This window comes from Cnephaeus nilssonii (assembly GCF_951640355.1).
Source record: "Cnephaeus nilssonii genome assembly, chromosome: 10".
Classification (NCBI taxonomy): Eukaryota; Metazoa; Chordata; class Mammalia; order Chiroptera; family Vespertilionidae; genus Cnephaeus; species Cnephaeus nilssonii.
The window spans coordinates 48334594-48360766 of NC_137081.1; the positions used below are offsets into that span (position 1 = coordinate 48334594).

A 26173-nucleotide genomic window follows, 5' to 3' on the forward strand; every position below is an offset into this window, starting at 1 on the left:
GAGTCAAGCCACTCCAGTATTGCGGTGTAACAGTGAAAGTCCACTCTCAATGCATAGATGTGGGTGTAGAGTGTGCCATCTCTTTCCCCTGTGTACCCAAGGGAAGAGCTTCTAGTGGAGCCAGAAAAATTCTGGTATATGCCCTTCTCCTCCTGTAGCTTCTCTGTAAAGATATTTTATTCATCTCGATAGTATTTGTAGATAAATCAAGAACTTTATTTCCTCCAAACAAAGCTACTGCCCTTGAGTTCTCTGCTGTAGTGCTATTTTAATATTTGTTGTTTCTCTTGATCTGCTCTTCCCTCCTTACTCACCTCCTCCTCTCCGTTCTCCCTTTCTTCCTCCCTTTTCTCTCCTCCTTTTCAGTCCTCCTTCCTTCCTTCTCTTTAGAGGAATGAATTAGCTATGACTTGAAGGTTATTTTGGAAAATAAAACTCTATATATTTACTTTGCCTAATGGTAATTTTTTTTTGCTATTTTTACTACATCTTTATTTTTTTATTGTTGAAAGTATTACAATATGTCCCTTTTTCCCCCATTGACCTCTCCCAGCCTGCCCCTACTACATCTTTATTTTTGTTTATTTATTTTAATGAAATTTGAGAGACTAGTTAATTCTCTAACCATTTAAAAATTAAATTATTATATCTGGGGACCTCTGAGCAGTTCCTCTAGTTAGGTTTTTTTTTTAATTCCTCTTAATTAAGATTTAACATTTTAAAAAAAATCTTTCTTGTGATGTTTTATCTAATCTCTATAGTTATGTTGATATTTTTGCATATCTTGTTTATTATAGAAAAATTTATACCAGTTTGAGAACAAAAGCTTAAAAAGCTGGAAGCTATAATGTGTGTTTTCTTTATCATATCAGTGAAAGTATTTTTCTATTCTTCTTGAACTAAAGAACTTTCTAGTTAGTAAATTAATTATTTGCATTCCAGCTCAGTCCTCATCACATGTGGTAACAAATTACATTTGGCTGTATCTTATAGAATATTTTATACCAGGGATACAGAATTCAGATATAAGCCTACTTCACTCATATGGCACTGTTTTGAGCATTTCAGGTGTTAATCATTGAATTTTGTGCTGTCATTTGTCCCTTGCTATTTAGCTTTTAATTATTTTCATGTGATTTGGTGTTTGTATTTACCCAATTCCAGTCCAACTGAGAGCAGAATTAGAAATGAGAAATTTTTGGATATTTTGATGATATGCATTTTTAAGAAATTAGAGAATAAATACTATATATGGAAAACTAAGTTATTTTTACAGCTCTGAAATTACATTATTTTGGGAATGTGTGTGATTTGGTTAGAGAAAACAGTTTTCATTTTTGGAACATCAAATTTAAAAGTTATATCATAGTTGATTCAATATAATTATTAAATTTACTTTTAAGTGTTTTTATACCTTTGTTGGGAATGGCTTTCTAAAATGGTGAACACATCTCTCTCTTTGTTTTTAAAGTAAGTGGAACTTGACATTGCAAGAGCACGTGTTTTTGGACTTACATGTGCTCAGTAACAGAAAGAAAGACCCAACATTTTCAGAATAGGAGAAAATGGGACAGCCTCCCCAGATTGAATACAAGTTCAGTTACCTCTCTCTCTCTCTCTCTCTCTCTCTCTCTCTCTCTCTCAATACCCTACTTTTGCCACCTTTGTAGACTTCTGGAAAACCGTTGTTGCTTGGGTTCTTTCCTGTGTTATCTTTTTTCTTACTTTGGTTTGGTTATTTCTATGATTCATTAAGCTGCTGCTGAAAAAGACGGACTCTGAAAACTCAGGAGGAAGGCAGGAGAGTGGCAAGTGGGGTTTCTGCCACTTTTGCCAGGGGAGTTGTTCACCGGCAGAATCCCAGGCTGCAGACTGTACCCAGGCGTGGGACCGGGGCCACAACAAAGGAGACACCGTTCCTTCTCCTCCCATTCTCATCTTTTGGTGATAAGACCCAGGGCAGCAGCAGTGCCAACAGTTGGTCTGGCGGTTTCCAGCAGCATCAATTGGCTGACAAGAAGAATTCTTTGTGATCCTGTTGTCCTAAAGTCTTCGATTTTCCTTTTAACAGTACTCCCAGTGATTGGCAACTACCTGCTCACACAGTCGTTGTTGATGGCTGAGTCTGATTCAGATTCCAACTAAAGAGCTTTCAGAACCTCCCAGGCATCCTCTGCCTGTTTGCTGAAGTGCTGTTAGTTGTAGCCAACTAAAGAAAATGGCTCTTCCCCGTGGAATTTTCCTGTAGTATTTCAACATCTTTGTTTTATGCTTTGCTTTCTTCCCCCTCCTTGTTCCTTTTCAAGAGAATAACTACACTGGCAGCTTCTACATTTCCAAGCAAAATTCTTTAGTTTGTTTTCAAACAGTTTTTGCAGAGTGCCCAATTTTGTGACATCACGATCAAAACCCCAGGATGTACATCCTATTCTGTCAGCAAGTAGATATTGACCCATCATGATTTCTCGGGATTTTCCAGACCTCCAGCTCCCATGACACTTTACCTCTGTACAACTGCTATCTACAGCTTCTGCAAACACCTATTGTGGCTATCATCGAATTTATGCTTCCCTTTTTCTGATTTCTTAAAATGTTGCCCTGTCTTCAAAATATCTAAACTTTCTCCATATCTAATGCCTCCTTCAACTGCACTGTACTTAGATAAACACAGATACCAAATCATCTGAAAATAATTACAAAACTTAAGTGGTAAGGGGCATTGGTTGATTCATTTGTAAGTGGTACAAGCCAGAATATTTGACTTACTCTTCCTTGAATATTTCCCTGTTGTTTCTCTTATATAAAAGAGGCAAGCGTTTTCTGCATATGTATTATGTAATTTCTCATAATTAAATAAATCTCACAGTGATATTTTTCATGATTGAAAATGACAGTCCAGAAAAATACACTGCTCTTAAATAAGAGCTTCGTCAATCTTTTATCCATTGCTTGGCTGACATTTGAAATCATAGGAGTTTATTGGGTTTTTTCTTTTTGAAAAAATTCTGCTACTTAAAGTATTGTATTATTTTATTTTTTTAAAATATATTTTATTGATTTTTCACAGAGAGGAAGGGAGAGGGATAGAGAGCTAGAAACATCGATGAGAGAGAGACATCGACCAGCTGCCTCCTGCACACCCCCCACTGGGGATGTGCCCGCAACCAATGTACATGCCCTTGACCGGAATCGAACCTGGGACCTTCCAGTCCGCAGACCGATGCTCTATCCACTGAGCCAAACCGGTTTCGGCAGTATTGTATTATTTATGAATATTGATTAGGTTACCCTTCATAGTGATGCTGATGTTATGGAAGTACAAGCTGGAGAACAACTCTATGCAAAACATTTTTATTTTAACACGATTACCCTACTATCATTTAGACAATTCTCTCAACACTTGGAGGGTGCGAATACATTTTAAAGATGTATTTGGTTATCTCTTGCACTTGGAAATACATATTTTACTTAATAGTATCTGTAGATCATATCTATTTTTTCCTTTCTAGATTAAGTTGCAGAGTGAAAATGTGCCTAGAGGTACAAGTTTCAGCGGTTCACTGAAATACGAATGCATCTCGGTGCATAGCTAGGAAGCAGGGTTCTCAACCTCGGCTGCACATGAGAATCACCCTGGAGCTTTTGAAAAGTTTTATTCCTAGGCTGTATCCTAAACCAATTTACATCAGCAGCCCTGGGGCTGCGATCCAGGCATTAGTACTTTTTAAAGCTCCCTAGGCAATTTCTGTGTGCAGCCAAAGTTGAGAACCTTGTTTTAGAATGAAGTTAGATACAGCATCTCCTTAGATTTAACTGCACATTAATGTTGGAGCGTAGGTTTGATTTCTTAACTAAGGCTGAGTAGGATATTTTGCCATCAATATCAGATAGGGAAGAATTTACTTAGAATTTACATAAGTTGTGAAAATATGCTAATATGGTTAAGTATAGTTTAATATTTTGAATTCAGAATTCATTTAAACTCTTTTACTTTCCGTGTGAATATCATGATCTTAAGGGACAAAAGAATCTAGGCTTTAACTTTTGCCTAATTCTTATATCTTCAAACTCTCTTTTATTTCTCTTTGTTCTGAGTCCTGTGCACAGTGTATGTTTAGACTTCTTATTCGACAAGGGTTTGAGGCCGTGTAGCAGGATATGTGAAGTATGACAGGTGGTGTAATTAAACACAAGTGAGGCGATAACTAGGAGAAACATGGGTGGGGACACTGAAGAGTCGGGAATAAAGCTAAAAATTCATGGCCCGGTGACCTGTGCACACAGTGTAAGACACTCCTTGAGCCAGCAGGGCACACAGAGCCCACTCTGTGACATTTCTGCAGGAAAAGGTGCGTGCCCCACTGAGAGACTTACCTTTAACTCTTCTGTTATGTGCTAGGCATTTTGCCAGTTTCATAGACCTCATTTCGCTTGTAGCACAGCAATCCTACGTAGATGGCATTAGTAGGCTCCTTTGACAGAATAGGAAACTGAGACTCAAAGATGCCGCCCATGTTATCAAGCTGGTCAGTGGCAGATCCAAGCTGCAGAGCCTGCTGCATCCTAGACTGCGGCCTTACGTGGCTCCTGCTGGGCCACACCCTTGCTAATTAGAGTTCCTGCTTGTTCACAGTGCTCTTTATAGGAAAATAAATTTGTTTTGGCAAGGGCAGGAGAAGCAAACGCCATACAGCGGTATTGGAAAACCCCTTATAAATATTTAAAAAGGTCCTCCCACCCCCATTTTCCCAGTTTTTTGTTGTTGTTTTATGGGGGGCATTTTTTCCCCTCCCAGGGTAGGGCGCTCTGTGTTTTTTGTGTCTCCCACCAAACCCAGTGCCTCCCACCTGAGACGCCTGTGTCGTCCCAGGTTTGGCCAGTTTGGCTGGGCTGGCACAGCGTGGTCTCCTCCAGCGGCATCGCTCCCAGCAGGGGGTGCTGCTGTGGCCGGCACTGCAGTTTTAGCGGATGGAGAGGCCTTTACTTACCACCCCGTTTTAGGTCAGTTTTCTCACTTTTGTGACATTGGACTTGGGATGCGTTTCAGATAAAGCTGCATGAGCAAACCCAGCTCCTTAAGCCCTGGGGAAGATTCAGTGCTGCGCCATCGCTCGGGTTGGCACTTGGTGACATGTCCGAGTCTTATTTCACTAGACTTCCAAGGGAGCCAACTGTGTCACATTCCTTGACTATAGTTTTGGCAATTGTGTTGCTTGGATTTGAGAGTCCTTTGAGTTCTTCCAACTTTGACCTCGTGTTTTTTTCTCTCCCTTTGAATTTTTTTACTCTTTCCCGTAGTTGTGACATTCAAACCACTTTAATGCTATAGTTTCCATTACTTCCAGCTTTGCTTCCTACCCCCTTTTTCCTTAAAAAAAAAAAATTTTAAAGTTGATTTCAGAGAGGAAGGGAGAAGGAGAGAGATATATAAACATCAATGATGAGAGAGAATCTTCAATCGGCTGCCCTCCTGCACACCCCACATTGGGGATCGAGCCCACAACCCAGGCATGTGCCCTGACCAGGAATCAAACCATAACCTCCTGGTCCATAGGTCGATGCTCAACCACTGACCCATGCCTGCCGGGCCCCTTTTGCAGGTGAGACTAGCTAGGCCTGCTCTTCTACTCAGGCCTTTCTTTCACATTCCCACCACCCAGGTGCCTCTCTGCCTGCCTCCTGCCACGTTGCCACTTGGAAATGCTTATTAGAAATGTAGAACCTCTGGCCGCAACCCAGACCTACTGGATCAGAACCTGCATTTTCACAAGGTCCCCAGGTGATCTGTGTGCATATTCAAGTTTGAAAAGCATCTAAATCACACTTCTTCCATGGATTGTACACTAATTAAGAGAATAGAATATTAGCACTCATTCATTCTACAGGAAGAATTGGATAAAAAGGTTTTTGAAAATCATATCCATTTATTCTTTGGACAATCCTTTTGTCACTTTCAGAGACAGGAGGAAATGAGTGTGCTTGTGTGCTTGGGAATAAATGGCTTTGCCTATCCTATGAGTGAAGTTAAGGCACTGGGAAAAGCTGGGAAATTGAGCTGATAGATTGTCTCCAAGAAAGGGTTCAAATAGCAACCATCACCACTGATTTGAAAAGAAATGGAGAAAGTAGTTCTGTGGAAAGACTATTTGATCCAAGAAATATTTATATTTTTCAAAATATAAAATATAAAAAGATATAAAATTGCCTGGCCATTGTGGCTCAGTAGTTGAGCATTGACCTATGAACCAGGAGGTAACAGTTCAATTCACTGTTGGGGCACATACCTGGGTGACGGGCTGGATCCCCAGTCAGGGCATGCAGGAGGCAGCTGATAGAGAGTCTCTCTCATGATTGATGTTAATCTCTCTCTCCCTCCCTCTCCCTTCCTCTCTTTGAAATAAATAAAAACATTATATATATAATTGCCCTAATTAATTTGGGCTGCTATAACAAAAATGCCATGGACTGGTGGCTTATATACAATAGAAAATGATTTCCCACCATTCTAGAGACTGGGAAGTCTGAGGTCAGCGAGCCAACATGGTTGGGGGCATCTTTCAGGCTGCAGACTTCTCACTGCTTCCTCCCGTAGCGGAAGGGGCAAGTGAGCTCCCTAGGGTATCTCTTATTTGGGCACTAATCTCACTCATTAGGGCTTCACCCTGATGATCCAGTCACCCTCCAAGGGCCCCTACCTCCTAGTACTATCAACTTAAGAATTTGGGGGGACCCTGGCCCTTGTGGCTCAGTTGGTTGGGCGTCATATGCACCAAAGGATTTCCAGTTTGATTTCTGGTCAGGCCACATGCCCAGTTTGTGTGCTTGATCCCCAGTGAGGGCCATTCGGGAGGCATGATGTTCTGCTCTCACATCAATGCTTCTCTCTTTCCCTCTCCCTTCCTCTCTAAAAAAAAGTAAAAAAAAAAAAAATTGCTTGGAGATGTACTATAGAAGCTGCTACTGCTGATCACTGTCTATGAACTAAAAAATATTCTTTCCTGATGAGGGGACTAGCTATTTGCCTGGCCAGTTAAAAAAAATTGGGGGGAATGGAAACATTCAGACCCTGGCTAAAGTATTAGCATATAAATTTTGTACCTCTATAGAAGGCAACTACATAAAAGGTTCAAATATAAACTAAAATGAGGGTTGCATAGGCAGGCAGAGCACCTAGCTCTTATTTCCTTGAGTGTCTTCCTACCCCGTTTTTGGAAATATTGTTTACCATGGGGGTTCCATGGTAAAGGGAAGAGTGACTAGTGTTTTTCTCTAAGGCAAGTTTCCTCATGTCTTTAAGCAGAGGGCAGGCTGCATGGACAGGCTGCACAGTGAAATGGATGGTATAGGAATGGGGGACTTGGACTCCACAGCCAAGCAGTGAAGAGGAGCAGTGAGGGGCCACAGAAGAAGAATGTGACATTATAACTGTGGCACAGAAGAAGAATGTGACATTATAACTCATCAGACTGATGGAAGTCCCCTCTCAGGCCCCCACCTCTTCTTTCATCTTCCATAGGGCTGTATTAGTAGGGCTCGTATCTGTATTCCTTGCCCGTTTTTTTCTTTTCAATCCTCAGGGCCTTTAAATGTTTAGCTGGCACCTCTAAGACCCAAATTTTGAAGGAATGGAATTTGTTATATTTATAGGTTTTCTAAAAGAATTTCTCCCTAGGTTAATTAAAAGAGTTTCTCTCTTTCCCTTTCTTCCTTCTGTCCCCCCTCACCCCCATATAACACACACACACACACACACACACACACACACACACACACACACACACACAGTTTCACAGTATGTTCACTACCGTGTCAGAGAACCTGATACTCTGGGTAGGAAATGATACAGGCTCTCTAAATGCAAAGAACTGAAAAACGTGTTTTTCCAGACTCTGACCCAACTTTGCATCACTGCAAAAGGATTTCTTTTCATATGGGTATTGGTGGGTTATTGTGCATTTTGATTAATGATTTAAGAATTGGAAGGCTTGAAAGGCATTCATTTACATTGAATATGAAATGGTGAGAATGTAGAGCACACATATTTTCGAGAAACGTCATTCCCATTTCTGTGAACAACAGAGGCATCCATTTAAGCTGGACCTTGCCTAACACTACAGGCCTTCCAAGTGGGCCGTGCCCACAGTGAGCAGATGCTAGTGACTTGAAATAGGAATGGTCCGGGCAGCATGCCATTTCTCCTTCAGAAGCATCTTATGGCATCAAAGCCTAACACCAGAGACAGATGGAAACTGGAACTCAGGTTTCAGATCTTGCTCAAAGGACAGGAGTTGCTGAATCGAAAGTGTCAGATTTAGAAAACCTGTGATCAGTTAAATGGAAGAGGGAAACAGTGAAGGGAAACTGTTCTTAAATAATGAAAAGAAAATGGAAAAATTAGTGATTTTTCTTAGGAGATTATCCATGGTTAAAAGCACTTAAGTAAGCATCCTAGCTAATAAAGAGGGACTATGCTAATTGACCATCACTCCCTCACAGGATGGTGGCACCCACAGCCAATAAGGAGGGAATATGCTAATTAACTACAATACCCTCAAAGATGGCGGTGCCCACAGCCACAAGGTGGCGGTGCCCAGTCCCCTCAGCACCACCGGGGCGGCGGGCATGCGGCATGGCCGGGCCTGCCCCCAGGTGGGTTTGGCCGCTCCACGCTCCTGCCTCTGGAGTCCCCCAGTCCCCTCAGTCCCCCAGCTGCCCAGGGCTGGCCAGAGGCGCAGGCAAACCTCGGATGGTGACTGCACAGCTGCCCAGGGCCGCCCGAGGCTCAGGTAACCAGGGCCGGCCAAGGCTTGTGCTGCCAACAGTGGCAGCAGCAGAGGTGTGATGGGGGCGTCACCTTCCCCTGATCACCGGGTCGCCTCCCGCCCCTGAGGGCTCTCAGACTGTGAGAGGGGGCAGGCGGGGCTGAGGGACCCCCCCTCCAGTGCATGAATTTTCATGCACCAGGCCTCTAGTATAAAATAAGGTGTGTATACGTGTTACATGTCGTGGTATTTTGGCAGTTATCTGACGTATAGGGTTTTAGTAATTTGAGGATTAATTAGTATTGAATATGCAAAGATTGCAGCCAAAATTGGAATGTTATTGTCAGGTAATTTTACATTAACTCAAAGTTAACTAGATGCTCAGTGTTGTTGAAAATATTAATAGGATGCACAAATACACTCTTCTTTCATCATAAATACATGGTAGCATAGGTGAGGTTTCTTTGATAACAGGTTTTTCTTGTGGCTTGTCGATAGCACCTTAAAAGTGAGTTACACTTGTCTGATACCTTTGATTGAGGGTTATCATTTGGCTGAAGCTTTATACCAATCATCTGGCAATAACTTAAAATGACAACCCAAAACCAAAAGGAACTTGACTATTGCTGAAAACTATGGTTTATTGAAGTTTCCCATTTGTATGATTTCGAAACTTTGCTGTTCTGTGTCTCTCTATAAAACTACAGCAGTGTTGCCTAAACTGCGACACACAAAGTATTGTTTTCCGACATTGTTAATCTGGATTCAGCTAGGACAGTTTATCTAGCACAGGACTTCTCAGAGCCTTTGACAGCACTAATATTCCTTGTGACTCTTTTAGAGTGACATTTAGTATCTGATGTTTTTCAAGCCCATTTCACTTTACCAGTCCCCCTCTGCCCCTTTATCTCCTTGATGGAACATTTACCATGGAAAATAGTTTGGGAAATGATAATCTGGCATTTTCTTATGTGTTTTCTCACTTACCATCACAGCAGTCCCGAGAAAAACAGAAACAGTTTTGTTGTCCCCTTTTAGATGAGGGAGGAGCTAAGACACGCACCAGAGTTCAGGGCGGCACCGACCCACCATGTCTCCTAATACTCACCTAGCCTTTCGTCTGTCTGCGGAGGCCTCCCATTCAGGTCGGAGGCACTTAGTCATGTATGGCAGGGTCTTTGCTGGCAGAGTGGGGGGTCGTCTGGGCAATATGGTGATCTGAAATTCCTCTGACCTGTGGCTGGTTCAGAGGTCTATGGTCTATACAAGCCTTTCTAATTCTAGCAAGTTGATAATGAGAGTAAGAGGGTTAGGTCTGATGTAGCTTCTTTGAAGTAAAGGTTTAGGCAGCCCCCTACCACAGCCCCCCTCCCCAGATATGCTTGTAAGTAGGAAAGTTAGCCAGATGCTCAACTGTGGTTCACTTGCATTTTCCCGATTTTCACCCCATGGTACTACTATGTCATGTTTTGCGTTTTTTATAGAAAGAAATTCAAGCCATGAGTCAGTGCAGCCATCCCAACGTAGTGACCTATTACACCTCTTTTGTGGTAAAAGATGAACTTTGGCTGGTCATGAAATTACTAAGTGGAGGTAAGTGGATTTTGTCATTGTTTGCTTGTTTTCCTTCTGTATAAGCCTGCATATTGGTTAAGATTTCAGATTTGACCCCCTTACACCTATATTTAAGTTTTGCATGGGCCCTGGCCAGTGTGGCTCAGTTGGTTGAGCATTGTCCCATGCACCAAGAGGTTGCTGGTTCTATTCATGATCAGGGCACATGGCCAGGTTGCAGGCACGATCCCCAGTGGGAGGCAGCCTATCAATGTTTCTCTCATCGATGTTTCACCCTCTCTCCCTTTCCCTTCCTTTCTCTCTAAGATCAATTTTAAAAAGGTTTGCATGGTTTATTACTTGCTTAGAGAATAAAGTCCAATTCAGCCTAACTTCTAGTGTCCCCTTCTACCCCGATTTTCGTGGCGTAGGTTAGACTCCCTAAATCCTTCCTGCTCTCTGATGTCTCTGTGCCCTCACCTGCGCTGCCCCTCAGCCCTAGATCTGCCCTTTCCTCTCCATGTGTTCAAGTCCTGAAAGCTCACCTGCTCTCTGCAGCTATCCCGTACTCTCTTCTAAAATGTTAACCAGTTCTTCCTTCCCTAAACCCTTCCTTTTTAACATTATTCAAGTCCTTAACACATTGCAGTATAATGCATTATTTCAGTGCTGTGGCGATGGGAATGTTCTGTAGCTGTGCTATCCAGTGTCTGCTAGTTACATGTGGCTCTTGAGCACTTGACATTGGCTGATGCTACTGAGGGACTGAATTTCTGTTTGGTTTTAATTAGCTTATATTTAAATAACGCAGGTGGCTAGTGGCTACAGTGCTGGACAGTGCAGATTTAGATTGTGGATTCATGAAGAAAGCACAGTTGAATGTACTTTTTTGTTTGTTTGCTTGTTTTGTTAATTCTCACCCAAGGATATCTTCCTATTGATTTTTTAGAGAGAGTGGAAAGGAGGTGGAGAGACAGGGAGAGAGAAACATTGATGTGAGAGAGACACATCAATTGGTTGTCTCTCACATGCGGCCTGACCGGGGCCAGGGATTGAGCCTGCAACCCATGTACATGCCCTTCAGTCCAGGGCCGATGCTCTATCCACTGAGCTAAGGCTCAGATGCACTTTTAATTCGTTGCATCTGAGACCCAGTGGGTCCTCAGTAAATGTTGTCTCAATTGAAACGAGAGAGACTGTCCGCATGTTAAATTATTTGCGTGCGGTATTGATCAGAAGTGGCACTATTTCATCACATGTTTGCACGCGGGCAGGGAAAGTCACTTTCCCGCACTAGCCTCAGATCACTGAAGTTATAAAAGCCCTAGACTGTATAATTGATAAGGCACTTTTGCACTTCCGTATTTTATTCCTTTTAACCTTTTAGCATCATAATTGATAGGGAATGATAATGATAACCTTTAACTTTGTCGAACACTTACTCCGTGGCTAGATCCTGTTCAAGGCGATGTACTTATTTCATGGAGTGTGGACAACATCCTTGAATGGCAGGTGTCACCATCCCTGTTTTCAGAAAGGTCAGAGAGTTAAATAGCTTGCCCAAGGTCACAGTAACTGTCAGTGCTGGAATTTGTGACTGGGACCTGTTGGCTTCAAAGCAACGCTGGACGTATTATCACCTTCACTTTACTGGCCCCAAAATTGAAGCACAGAAAGCGAGTTATTTCCTTCATAACATCCAGCATCCCTACTTCTCCAGCGTGTCCTCTCTCCAGGGCACCACACACTGTCTAGCATCCTGAGTTGTGAAGTGTGGTTAAGGAGCAAAGGAGAACATTTTGTGGTGCCTGGACGAAGCCCAAACCGGCTCAGCACAACATGGGCTGTAGAGCAGCCCATTTTCATCTGCAGACCCTTTGCCAGCTAAGGCTGAACCAGGGAGGCATTTTATTATTATTTTTTTAAAGAAAGTATCTTGGATCAAGCAGAAGCCCAGAAATGAGATGACGAATGTGTTGTAATGGCCTTGGGGCTGCTGTGGAGGTCTCAGTAGGGAGCCTGGCAGCTCTGAGTTCGGTTCTGTTCTAGTATTGTCAATCCTGTGCGCCATTGTTTCCTTGAGTGCCTACTTGGTTTTTAATTAAAAAGTGAAATGAAAAAGGAAAGACAGAAGCAAAAGGAAGCCTGTTGGAGCCGGACACAGCGGTCAAGTGTCAGGCCTGCTTCTTGGTTCTCGGGAGGATGGCTCGTTATCAACGAGAGGATCTAGTCTCTTCTCGAGGGGCCCACCCACGGTAACTTGGGACGCTGGATAGCCCCAAATACTCTGTTCAGGCTGAGGATTTTACTTCCTCTCTTTATTTATTTTTATCCCAATTAACCTTTTATAAGCCTGAGAATATCCCCCGTCCACTTTCCTCAGGACTTGCTAGAAAATTTCATTGTCTTTTAAAAGAATACAGTTTAGTCTCCTGGGCTTTAGTGGGTAAGAGGAACAGGTTTTGCATTTCCACAGGGAAAGTGAATGTGGGCAGATGTGGATGCAAGCTCAGCTTGCTTTCAGCAGGCCAGGCCAGAACTGCATATATGCTTGGCATGGTATGTCCTTATAAGGTAAAAATCAAATGGTTTTGGAAGTATAATATTCTGAATGAGCCAAAAATCCAAGAGTCAATGAATAAACAGATGTTCCATTTCTCTCTGAGGTAGGACATGTGCATTTGTTTTCGTCTATAATATTTTATTACATTCCAACTCGTAATGAGGGGTGGGTGGTTAATCTGGTGTAGTAACATCTGATGAGGAAACTCAGACCTCTGAGTTAATCATTGAGAGCTTGGAGCCAAATTCAATTCCTGAGGTAAGCCATTTGTTAACTCGTCAGAAATGTTGACTCCCCTGGGGAATATTGGTTTTTAAAAATGACCCAGAGGTTCGGAATATTAATTACTCGGTGCTGAAACATGAATTCACAGTGCCAAGGATGCTAATCTGTTTATTATAACAGAGTACTGTGTATTCATTTTTTTATTATAAAAAGTCAATACGTCAAGTACCACGTCAGTAAAAATAAAGATTGCCTGGAGTCACAGAAAGGAATCTCCCGGTGATCAGCAGGCCTGGAGGTAATACACCCTTTTTCTCTCCTCCCACCTGTACCGGTTGCTCTGGTGGCTCACTGCTGCCTCTCTCCTGGCCTCCTGGTCCTTTCTTTTTCAGTTCAGATGTCTTGAACCCTCTTTTGAGTCTGTAACCAATTGCATGTCTAGGGAAAAAGGGGTTCACTGGGCAGTGGCCCTGAATAGTCTTCTGGTTCCTGACCCAGAATCCTTCTCATTTACTTCAACTGAAAGTGAGCCCGCAAACATGTATTTAGTGTGTCTGGTCATGGGTTGCCATGTGTTTGTGTGCCTTGGGGATATTTGTAAACAAAAAACATATTTTTATGTCCTCATTTACTTTTCTAAATAGGGAACCTCGTTCTGGAAAGGTAATGAAGACGTTCACCCAGTTTTTTCAATTCTTCTGCCTGTCCACTTAGGTTCAATGTTGGATATCATAAAATACATCGTCAACCGAGGAGAACACAAGAACGGAGTTCTGGAAGAGGCAATAATAGCAACAATTCTTAAAGAGGTTTTGGAAGGCTTAGACTATCTACACAGAAACGGCCAGATTCACAGGTATGGCCTCTGCAGAGATGTTCAAATTCAGCTGTATCTTTAGTCCTAGTTAATAAAGAATATTAAGGAAAGACATATTGCAGGTAGGTATGGATTGGCACTATTTCTAACTTAGGCTACATAGATGGAGGGGGGATACTTAGGAAAGAAAATAGAATATAAAGAGTACTGAGTGGACTCATGAAAAAACATCAGTTCACATGCTGCTCTTGAAACATGCTCATTTGAATTGGATAGCATTTCTAACTTTCTAATACAGGCTAGACTGTTTCAGACATTGTAATATGTTCATTATTTTTGACATGATGGTGAGAGGGAAGGAGGAGGCACTGATTTCATCTTCCTTGTGATATAAAATGCCAGTTTAGATAGCCAAACAGCATAGATTATAAGTGCCTAGTGTTTTGGATGGGTTAGAGTTACTGGGGCTCTTAGGGATAGTTATAAATAAATAACCATTTACCAGTAATACTAATATTTTAATTTCCCTACCCCAAACTATAAGCAAGCAATTTACTTTCTTTAATAATTAGAAAAATGTTACTTTAGAAACTAAACTTATAGATTGTCATTTTTAAATTATTAAGACCATTCAGCATACTTCTATATAGTAAAGAAATATATTATAGAATACTAGAGGCCCAGTGCACGAAATTCATGCATGGGTAGGGTCCCTAGACCTGGCTGGTGATCAGGGTTGATTGGGGCCTTCCGGCTGCCGGCTGGGGCCTTGCTTCATTCCGCGCCGCTCCCTGGTGGTCAGCACACGACATAGTGAGCAATTGAACTCCCGGTCTCCTGGTCGAGCTTCTGAGGGGACACTTGGTATATTAGCCTTTTATATATATAGATTATAAGTCATGTTCATAATCAGTGTCTCTTCAGAGGAGAGACTGATCAAATCAATTGTTTAAGAGGCTGATGGGATTAATTTGGAATTACATCATAAACAATAGAACAGCTTTACATAGGCTGGGCTTTAATTCATGATAAAACAATAGTATTGTGAATATATGGACAATCTTAACTCTAACATGAAAGAAAGCGTCTACTCACTATTGATTTAATTAAATCTGGATATGGATTTGACAGAAAATATTTGTTACTAACATCCTAACCACTCCCCAGGAACAAACTATAAAATCACATGTATTTTATAATTTTTGAAATCTATGATATAATTTTAGTATTTATAAAATAATGCCAAAATACCTGTATTCTATGATATGCTTTAAAATCTCCCTGAGTGAATTAATGCAATATAATATCGGTACTGCACAATTGGTTCTTCTTCTTTTTTTTTCTAATAGGGATTTGAAAGCTGGTAATATTCTTCTGGGTGAGGATGGTTCAGTACAAATAGCAGGTAAAGCTGATAAAGAAAATCTTGTTTACAGAAGTGTTATATTTTCAAGGAATATAGAATCATGCCTAAGAAATGAATAAATGCACGTAATCTGTTTTAAGAATGTATTTGGGCTTCTGTGTTATAGAACGTTTGGTTCTTAGGTATAACACGTTTTCCTATTGTTTTGATAAATCTTTGTTAGATCACCCTAGAAATATTATTTTAGAAATAATAGCCCTTTGATAAAGAAAAATTTTACTTTTAATTATATTTTCTACCTTTTAGATTGAATACTGATGATATTTATATAACTGCAAGAAAAGCACTTTGAGAGTTTTTTGATGAGTTTGAAAGTTTAAAGCATTATACACGTTAATTTAAAATCTTTTATTTCGAAAGACGTGGTAGAAAGAATTGTGAGCTCTTAAAATCTAGGGCTTACTTTGCTCTTAAATCTGACCTGCCTGGCTATTCTCCGCCGTCGTTTGGCACGCTGACAAGTAAGTGTCTACCGAGTGAATGCAGCAGACAGCCCTTCTATGTACAGAACCTCTCATTTTGTTAATGCTCCTTGAGGAATCTGAGTGGCCTGGGGTAATACGTAGCCGGATGCAGGTTGACTCTTGTTTTACCCATGGCCATGAAGGCCTGTCTCAGCAGTCCTCTTGGCTCTCAGTGCTTTTGGCATTTTTGGCTGGACAGTCCTTCCCTGTAATGGACTGTCCCTGTCACTGAAGGGGCTTCAGCCTTCTGGCTCCAGGAATATTACTAGCATCATCCTTGGTGAGAATCGCTGACCTAACATCTGTCATTGAAGAATGTTGGAGTTCGCCCCAAATGTTGAATCAGCCTAATCTGCTTCTCTTTTGAGTTGGAGGGAAAGAGCCCTGGTGTGTGTGTGTGTGTGTGTGTGTGTGTGTGTGTGTGTGTGTGTGTGTTTAACATGAATTAGTTATTAGATGAGAGTTGATCACAGTCCTTGGTCCCAGTTTTGTTTCTAAACAAATTGGAGGGTTTGGAGTTATTATTCGAAATGCAAGAGTTTCAGCAGAAAACAAGCACACACCCAACACAAGGATAGGCCTTGAGTCATCTCTTTGATTTATTGTTTACCCCTCATTGCTTGGTGTATGACTTTCATAACATGTTGAATTTTAAACCATGTAAATTCTGACTTAGTAAAACAAATGAAAGGAAATGAGTCAGTAAACTTAATGAACTCTCTATCGTAAAAACCATGTTCAAACCTCTTATTATGCAAATTTTCAAGCATAGCCCAAAGAAGAGAGAAAATTGGAAGACCCCTCTTTTACCCATCACCTGGCTTTTATCAGTCTTTGGCCATTCTTGATTCATCTATCTTCTCCCTCCCTCCTTTGGTGGCTCTTATTAATGTTGAATTTTGTTCTTGAGGCATCCAAGTTAGTGCCATATATACTGATATATATATCTCCTATCTATTAAAACAGTAATATGCAAATTGACCATCACTCCAACACACAAGATGGTCACCCCCATGTGGTCAAAGATGGTTGCCCCCATGTGGACACAAGATAGCCTGCAGGGGAGGGCAGTTGGGGGAGACCAGGCCTGCAGGGGAGGGTAGTTTGGGGTGACCAGGCTGGCAAAGGAGGGCAGTTGGGGCAACCAGGCCTGCAGGGGAGGGCAGTTGGGGGGGGACCAGGCCTGCAGGGGAGGGCAGTTGGGGGGGACCAGGCCTGCAGGGGAGGGTAGTTTGGGGGGACCAGGCCTGCAGGGGAGGGCAGTTGGGGCAACCAGGCCTGCAGGGGAGGGCGGTTGGGGGGGGGACCAGGCCTGCAGGGGAGGGCAGTTGGGGGGGACCAGGCCTGCAGGGGAGGACAGTTGGGGCAACGAGGCCTGCAGGGGAGGGCAGTTGGGGGGACCAGGCCTGCAGGGGAGGGTAGTTTGGGGGGACCAGGCCTATAGGGGAGGGCAGTTGGGGCAACCAGGCCTGCAGGGGAGGGCAGTTGGGGGGGGACCAGGCCTGCAGGGGAGGGCAGTTGGGGGCGACCAGGCTGGCAAAGGAGGGCAGTTAGGGGTTACCGGGCCAGCAGGGGAGGGCAGTTAGGGGCAATCGGGCTGGCAGGGGAGCAATTAGGTGTCGATCAGTTTGGCAGGGGAGTGGTTAGGGGGTGATCAGGTTGGCAGGCAGAAGCGGTTAGGGGCAATCATGCAGGCAGGTGAGTTGTTGGGAGCCAGCAGTCCTGGATTGTGAGAGGGATGTCCGACTGCCTGGTGGGATCAGGCCTAAATCGGCAGTTGGACATCCCTCAAGGGGTCCCAGATTGGAGAGGGTGCAGGCTGGGCTGAGGGATACACCCCCCCATGCACGAATTTCATGCACCGGGCCTCTAGTATATGTATATATGTGTCTGTATGTATGTGTATGTATATGTATGTGTGTATATATATATATATATATATATATATATATATATATATAGACACACACACACACACACACACACACACACACACACACTGAGTGGCCAGATTATTATGATCTCTGAACGCATAATAATCTGGCTACTCAGTATATTTCCTATATAATAAAAGGCTAATATGCAAATTGTCCCCTTGACCAGGAGTTCGACCAGCAGTCAGGCCAGCCAACCACCCATGCCCCCTCCCCCTGGCCAGGCTGGCCAGACCCCACCCATGCATGAATTCATGCACCGGGCCTCTAAAATATATATATAATGAGGACAAGATTGTGTGTGTGTGTGTGTGTGTGTGTGTGTGTGTGTGTGTGTGTATATACACACACACATACATATATACAATCTTGATATACATATATCTAAAAAATATATATATATATAATGAGGACAAGATTGTGTATATATATATATATATACATATATATATATATATATATATACACACATACACACACACATATATATATATGCAATCTTGATATACATATATCTAAAAAATATATATATATATAATGAGGACAAGATTGTATATATATATATATATATATATATACACACACACACATACACACACACAGATATATATACACACACATATATATATATACAATCTTTTAACCATGGATAATCAATTCAGCACATATATATATATATATGTGTGTGTGTATATATATATATATATATATATATATATACACACACATATGTGTGTGTGTGTGTGTGTGTGTGTATACACAATCTTGTCCTTATTGTAAAGATTGAAGAATGGTCCTTATTCCACAGACTAAGGACAGTTTTAAAAGAAAACAATTTCAACTAAATAAGTGATAACTGAAAACATTTGTGGACAAAAGCTTCAAACTGTTCAGCACCATAGTCGTCTAGTTGTTTAGTACAAGCTTGGGGATCATCTGCCTGGGCTGAAATTCCCAGGTCACCACTCAAGCTCTCTGACCTCGGTCAGATTACCTAACCTCTTTAAGACTCAGTTTCCATAGAGGGAAAGACAGATATAACCCATCTCATCATTTTTGTGTGAAGTCAAATGAGGCTCTTTATGTCCAGTGACCTTAACAGTGGCCAGCATACATATGATATGCACTTGGTAAATACCAACAGCTATTACTCCACTGCTGCTGTTGCTGGTACTTCTAGTACTATTACTACTATTGCTACTTTTGCTATTGTTGCTGCTATTATTACAACCAACAGGATCACACTGACTCTCACTCACACTGCCTGGAGGTCATAGGTACCTCAGATTTGTCCTGTAAGAGGTTCAACTCTGAGGAGCTGTATGAGTTTCACAAAGGCAATGCTTGCTAATTAGGGAACTTAGAAGTTAACTTCTCATTCATCTTGCTCTACGATGCTATGGAAGTGCAACTAACTGTTTCTGTTTTGTGATAAAATGATCATTTCTCAGTAAGAGGATCAAAATATCGGTGAACTGCCTTAGGAACATGGAGATGGGTCATCCCCTGCCGTGTTCTCCCACTGGGTACCCAGCCAGTGACCTCATCCCACTGTTCTTGTCAGATTAAGGACCCGAGCTCCATCCCCGGGCCTTCTGGAGCACAGTGCCTTTTTCTTTTTCTCAGATTTCCTGACTTCCCCTCCCTCTCAGGCCCCTGGTTCTTTTCCCCACTGTGGGTGGTGGTGGTGAGTGTAACCCAGTACATGCGCTCTGGGGGGCTGCGGGGCTCTGCAGGGAGCCAGCACCTGGGTGTTGTGAGGGTTAATGACTCCATGCAAAGTGCTCAGAACGGTGCCTGGCACGTGGGGAGGACTGTGTGTACCTGTCTTGGTGCCTGCCTTGGTGCCCTTTCTGTGTCTGTGACCTCATTCATGCCTGTGTATAACAAGAACTAAAATTGCCATCTCTAGACGCAGAATGGTGGGTGAACAGGCATTCAATTGCACTCTTGACAGTTCTGGAGCTAGAACTTGTGAGAATTCACATTTAATTTTCTTCATAGTCTCTAACCTGAGTATTTAGAATTAATTTTTTGTTTTGTTTGTTTTAACTATGAAATAAGACTATCACTTAACACACATTTGGGATGTTTCCTCCTTGGAACAGGTAGGTGCTGGTGGTATCCCCATTTTATAGAAATTTGACCAGTTGGTCACGGAACAAAAGCTGTCCCCAGCGTCTGTGGGTCTTTTGCTGGCATCTGTGTCCAGTGGGTGACGTGGGGGCCTCGAGAGTGGAGACTCACAGCGACAGCAGAGGTGTTGCTACCTGTTATATTTGAACAAATGGAACATTACTTTCACTCACACTGTGTGTGCCCTCTTCCCTCTACATCAGTGGTTCTCAACCTTTCCAATGCCGCGACCCTTTAATACAGTTCCTCATGTTGTGGTGACCCCCAACCATAAAATTACTTTCGTTGCTACTTCATAACTGTAATTTTGCTACTGTTAATGAAACGTAATGTAAATACACACAGTCAATGAAAACGTACGTTATTCCCACGAATTTGTAGGCTCTACAGCAGCGGTTCTCAACCTGTGGGTCGTGACCCACACCCACAGGTTGAGAACCACTAGCAGGGTCGCCTAAGACCATCGGAAAACACAGATATTTACATTACGATTCATAACAGTAGCAAAATTACAGTTATGAAGTAGCAACGAAAATAATTTTATGGTTGGGGGTCACCACAACATGAGGAACTGTATTAAAGGGTCGCGGCATTAGAAAGGTTGAGAACCACTGCTCTACATCTTTATGCTCTTTAGGCCTTGTGTTTTGAAATAGAAGTTAAATAGGGGAGAAGTTTGCATTTATTACTTTGAATGTAATGTGTGTTTATTTTACCTTCAGAGTATTATTATGAACATGGCTTTTAAAAGAGTATTGTTTTTTATCCTCACCCGAGGATATGTTTATTGATTTTAGAGAGAGAAAGGGGGAGGGGAGAGAGAGAGAGAGAGAGAGAGAGAGAGAGAGAGAGAGAGAGAGAGAGAGAAAGAGAGAAAGAGAAGAAATACCGATCGGTTGCCTCCTGTACTTATGCTGACGGGATTGAATCCGCAACCTAGGTTTATGTCCTGACCAGGAATTGAACCTGAAATCTTTTGGTGTACGAGATGACGCTCTAACTAACTGAACCACCTGGCCCGTGCTAAAAGTATTTTTGCTATTCTAATAGCAGAATTTTTATTAAAATAATCACTTCCTCTATTATATATACACATATTTCCTTTCTCAGAGCTTTTGGTTAGGAAAGGGAACATTAAAGGGCCTGGTTGAAACCACAAAAAACACCCACCTTGTTATGCCGCCAACAAGGGAGAATAGGCTAATATACTTGGTTCTGTTTGCAGTGGTACAAATTCGTGGGAATAACGTACGTTTTCATTGACTGTGGGTATAAAATCAGGAGCTGATGTGGGTTGAGTGCTTCCTGTGTGCCAGGCCAGGTGCCCTGCTGACGCTTTGTGACTCATTCGTCCTCACCACAGTCCTGTGGGGAAGTGCTACTCTTATACCCATTTTACAGACTGAAACCGAAGGTTCAGAGGGGCAGGTAGTAGCACAAGTGGTGGAGTCAGGCTCCAAATTTGGGCAGTCTGGCTCTGGAGCCCTTGACCCACATCTGTGGGACTTGCAGGCAGAGAATCCCAAATCTGGATTGAAACAACCTCAGTTTTGGGCGGAAGACGGATGGCAGTCACTAACCCCTGCACGTCTCTGCGTAAATTGGTTTTGTTTTGGTCCGGGAAACACATTCAGCACCTTCCCCCCTTCTCCAAGGTGAGACCCAGCGTCATCTGTAAGGCTTTAGGAGAAGCAGTCCCCTGCAGGCAGCATTTGGAGAAGGAAGCACCGCAGTGACAGCACACACTCCTCGCACTGGGAAACGCCGTGTCTCCTCAGGTTTTGAGAGAAAATGCTTTACATCTTAGGTTTCTTCTGTGCTTGGACAGCCTGTCTGTCTTGTGACTTCCTGGGAATAAGCTTGGATCGGGTGCCTTGGTAAGAGTCATCGTTTTTGCTGTACTACGTGCTAGAAGGAGTGGCTCTTTGAAAGTCATGCTCTTCCCACGGCCCCGCATTTTATTTTCCAGTTTGATGCTCTGTCATATTGTCAGGAAGAGCTTAGTGCTTTGTCTGGCCAGTGACTCAGCCCGTTTGTCCGGAATGAATGAGATGCTGTTCTAAGCCAACAGAAAGTCACATAAACGGGTACCTTCGGGGTGGTCACTGCAGATATATGTATCGTAGGAGTCTTTGAAATGGTGATCACTCTTCACGGACTATACTAGTAAAGATGTTGATTTCACATTTCTTTTCTAAAGAACTTTCTGGAAGGATATACTAACTACTGCTTTATATCAGGTAGAGCTCATGCTCATTTTCACTTACTTTTGCCTTTTAGGGGTGTGTGAGTCTGAATTTTCCATCCTCAGTTTTCCTAACAGAAACCAAATCTGGTACTGAGCTAAGGCAGCCAGAGCTCTAGAAATTGATCACCACCCCTATCGTAATGTATCCGAGGCCACGAGATAAAGCTGAAGCACCAGGCTTTCCACTGACAAGGCACATCGGTATGACTCGGGGTAGCATCTCGGTTTTCTGGGAGGGAGATTATATCCTTCGTCAGCCTTTGAATACATTTTCAGCTTCAGTCTGCATCTAACACTATGACTAAAACTTCTACCAGGAAAACATGGAGTTAGACTTAACTTGCTTCCAATACTCAGATATTTTTCTCAAGGAGCCAGAGGGAGGGGTGCACGGTGGTGGAGTGTTATGCCCATAGCTGATAGTTTCTTTGGTTGCCCTCCTGTGTTCTTTGGCTCCAGTGAAGTACACTTTGACGAGGGGCGGGGGGAAGAGTATTTTCTGTGTTGTAGGGAAGACAGGCTGCTGCTTCAAGCAGGTACCGTGGGCTCCGTGTATGCATTCTGGTTGGTGTCAGAAAGCTCAGAAAGCTCCTGGGACATCCAGATCAGGGAATGATGATTTCTCATCGGATTTAAGAGCGTGTGGGCTCTGACACCAGACTGCTTCGGTTCACATCCTGGCACTGCTCCTTCTAACCCTGTGTCCAAGATATTTAACCTCTCGGCACTCAGTCTCCACTTGTGTGCAATGGGAAAAAGCTTGTGCTAGAGGGTTAAAGGAGTTAACACATTCCCGTTTAGAACTGGTTAGCTCATATTGCTTTTTTATTGAGATGAGGATGGTGCCCTTTCATTATATAGGCTGTTGTAACATCGAAGGGAGGCGGCTAGGGAGGCCAGGCTGTAAGTACCCCACCTCACCTCCTGCCATATCAGTTTGCTCTTCCTCCTTTAGCCCTTCGAGTTCCCTAGTATCACCAGAGTGAACAATCTACCATGCCAATCTGACCATACAATTAATTCCCTGGTGCAAAGTTAAAAACTTACTGATGTCATAAAGCTCTGTCTCCCCCATTGGCACGTGAGGCCCCGCCTGTTCCCCCGTCTCCTCCACCCGTGCTTTCTGCTCACTTCTCCGAGATCCACCTTCATTACGTCAAGCACCTTACCCTGGTGGCTTGAAAGTGCCCTCCTCTATACACTCCAACTAGATGGCAGTGAGCCTGGGTCTCTACGTCGCCCTCTTCCCTACAGATCATATACTTGGCCGTAAACACTCCATCTCGGCAACCCCAACAGTGCCTGACCCAGGACAGGTGCTCCCAAACTTTTGGTCAGTGAGATCTGAACGGCAGGCGTGCTGGACGGCCTGTCTCGGCAGGTTGTGCGCACGCGCCCGCCTGATGGTGGCAGAGGGTGGTTAGGTAAGTCACAGCTGAAAGCTCAAACAAGTCCGAAGATACCAGCTTAACAGACAGGGAGGCGAAATAGAAAATATTTCTGTATGTATGCTAGTGCATAGTTTTAAGGCTGAAAAGAGTTTTTTAACAAACACTTTTTAGCTTTGATTTTAGGCAAGCTCTGCCTCAGCCAGCAGATGATGAAACGATTAATAATGTTAAGGAAGAGTGAAGCAGAGCATACAAGTTAAGGGCCATTGGCTACGTTCAGAAAGCAGAGGACATGTGCAAATTAAAACCTTTGGGGGCTATGAAGTGCATTCTAGTGAACCACAATATGTGGTTTGAGTTTCAGGAAGTTTGTAATTATGTGAATTATGGTTTAACAAACTTGCCAAAATTCACACACACACACACACACACACTTGGTTTAAGTAAATAAGGACAGCAGATTAACATGGCCCCCTGAATTTGGGGCTCTTGGTAAATGGTAACATGTGTGAAACCTCTAGCCGGAACTGAGAATGCAGTCGATTGTGGAAACTTTGTTTTCCATCCCAGCTGCACACCATGGGTGAGAAATACTTGGGGAGATTTTAAGCAGCTTCCCATCCTGTAACAGCTGCTAGCAGTAGTTGAGCGGCAGCTTTAGGAAGTCTTGCTGGGGTGAGCCCAATGGGGAGCATCGCTTTGCTCTGCTTTCCTGCTGGAAGTTTCCTGCAGCTGTGCGCCGTTAGCTGCGTGGGGACGGGCTGCGCTTCCAGGAAGAGCGTCCCGGAGGATGTGAGGCAGATGGCCTCAGTCTTCCTTCTCCCTCCCCCCTCCCTCACATCGCTCCCTTCCTTTCCTCTGTCCTGCCTTAAAGGGCCTTCTTTGTCATTATTCAATTAAATTTTATATATTACCACAAGCTGTTAAAGTCTGGGAAAAACAAGAACTTTTAGACTGAGAGCAGAGAAATTCAAGTCAGTTCTCTGCTGGATCGTGTTTTTTTTTATTTGTGTGTTGTGTTTTTGTGTGTATTTTTTGTTGTTGTTTTTCTGTTTCCCAGAACCTCCATTTGTTAAAACAGAAAAAGTTTCCTTCCCTGGTGAAAAGGTGAACACTAGGTGTTTGGGTTTGCTATATCTTAAGTGGGCAGCTGACAGGTATTTACTGAGCACTGACTATGTTCCAGACACAAGCCTCTGAGCCATAGGGCGGGAAGCCACGGAGGAGACATTGTGTCTACTCTCATGGAGGTAACGGTTCAGGTGAAACAGACATGAAAAGTTGGCCATAGAATTGAATTTCAAAGATTTGTAAGTGAAGTAGAAATGCGTCTGCTTGAGGCATCTAAGTGGGCCACGTTAGGTCTAGTTTGGTAGGTTGTCCTGGGGATAAATCTTAAGTATGTATTGTAACTGTGAATGATTTAGGAATAGGTGCTTTTGACTAATACATCTTATAAGTTACTACAGATATCGTAAGTAGATTAGAGATTTTTAGGAAATTGATATAAAGTGAACATGTATTTATACTCTATGGAATGTGGCTTAACATTTGATTTTATAAAGTACACTTGAGGATACCAGTTGCCAAGCACTGTCTAGCTCCCTGGGTTTCTAATGTACCCTGTGCCCGCTGCCAAGTTCTTTCCTAGCTATGTATCTCCTGTAAAATGATGTCCTTGGGTTCTCAAGTTTCCTTTCACTCTACAGATTGTATAGCTGCCATACAGAAGAACGCTGGGACCCAGGCCCCCAGCCAAGTACCCTTCCCACGGCCTTCCCCACCTCTTTTAACGGCAGCTCCACCCTTCTAGGGAACAGACCACAAGTGTGTTATCATCGACATTCCTCTTTCTATCACACCCTATGTTCTGTCCAGTTTGTCAGCAAATCCTGTTGTCAACATCATCACTGCACCTCCCCTGCTATTACCCTGGTCCAAGCCACCATCATCTCCTGCCTGGGTTCATAGGGTCACCCCCTAAGCGGTACTCTTCTTCTGCTCTTCCCCTCTGTGCTTAGTTCCCTACATGGCATCCAGAATTATGCTGTTAAGTAAGTTAAAGGCTTATCTCATGCCTTTACTTGAAACCCTCTAATGTCTTTCCATCTCAGAGCGAAGTCAATATCCTTATGGTGGCCTACCGCAGGATCTGGTTGAGCTCATTCCCTGTGTCTTCTTCTTCCTCATTCCACTCCAGTCAAGCTGGCCTCCTTGCCATGCATGCTTTTGCCTCAGGACCTTTGCACTGGCTGCTCCCTCTCTCTGGAATACCCTTTAGCATCACCTTCAGATTCTTGGTTCAAATGTCACATCAGGGAGGCTTCCATGGCCATCCTATGGTAAATTGCAGCTCCCCTACCCTTGCTTTCTATCCCCTGATCTATTAGTGGTTCTCAAGGTGTGATTCTAGACCAGCAGCATCACCATCACCTTGGAAACTTGATAAAAATGCAAATTCTTGTGCTTTTTTCACTCCTGGATCTGCTGAATCAGAAATTCTGGAGGGAGGGCCTAACAATGTGTATTTTCAGAGCCCTTTAATGATTCTGATGCACACTCAAGTTCGAAAACCACTGCTGTATATTATACTTCATAATTTTGTTTATTATCTGTATTTGCTCTCTGTCCTATCCTCACCCTAATTTAAAGT

At 43.0% G+C, this 26173-nt stretch overlaps 1 protein-coding gene across 2 annotated transcripts in view; it reads left to right on the top strand.

The window, feature by feature from the left end:
* The window catches only part of STK39 (serine/threonine kinase 39), a 274586-nt gene that overhangs the window by 66700 nt on the left and 181713 nt on the right, over positions 1-26173 (top strand). For both annotated transcript variants that reach the window (XM_079783234.1, XM_079783235.1), the window contains exons 3-5: positions 10247-10355; positions 13819-13960; positions 15271-15326. In XM_079783234.1, coding sequence (XP_079639360.1) covers positions 10247-10355; positions 13819-13960; positions 15271-15326 — 307 coding nt within the window. The remainder of the gene's footprint in view (positions 1-10246; positions 10356-13818; positions 13961-15270; positions 15327-26173) is intronic.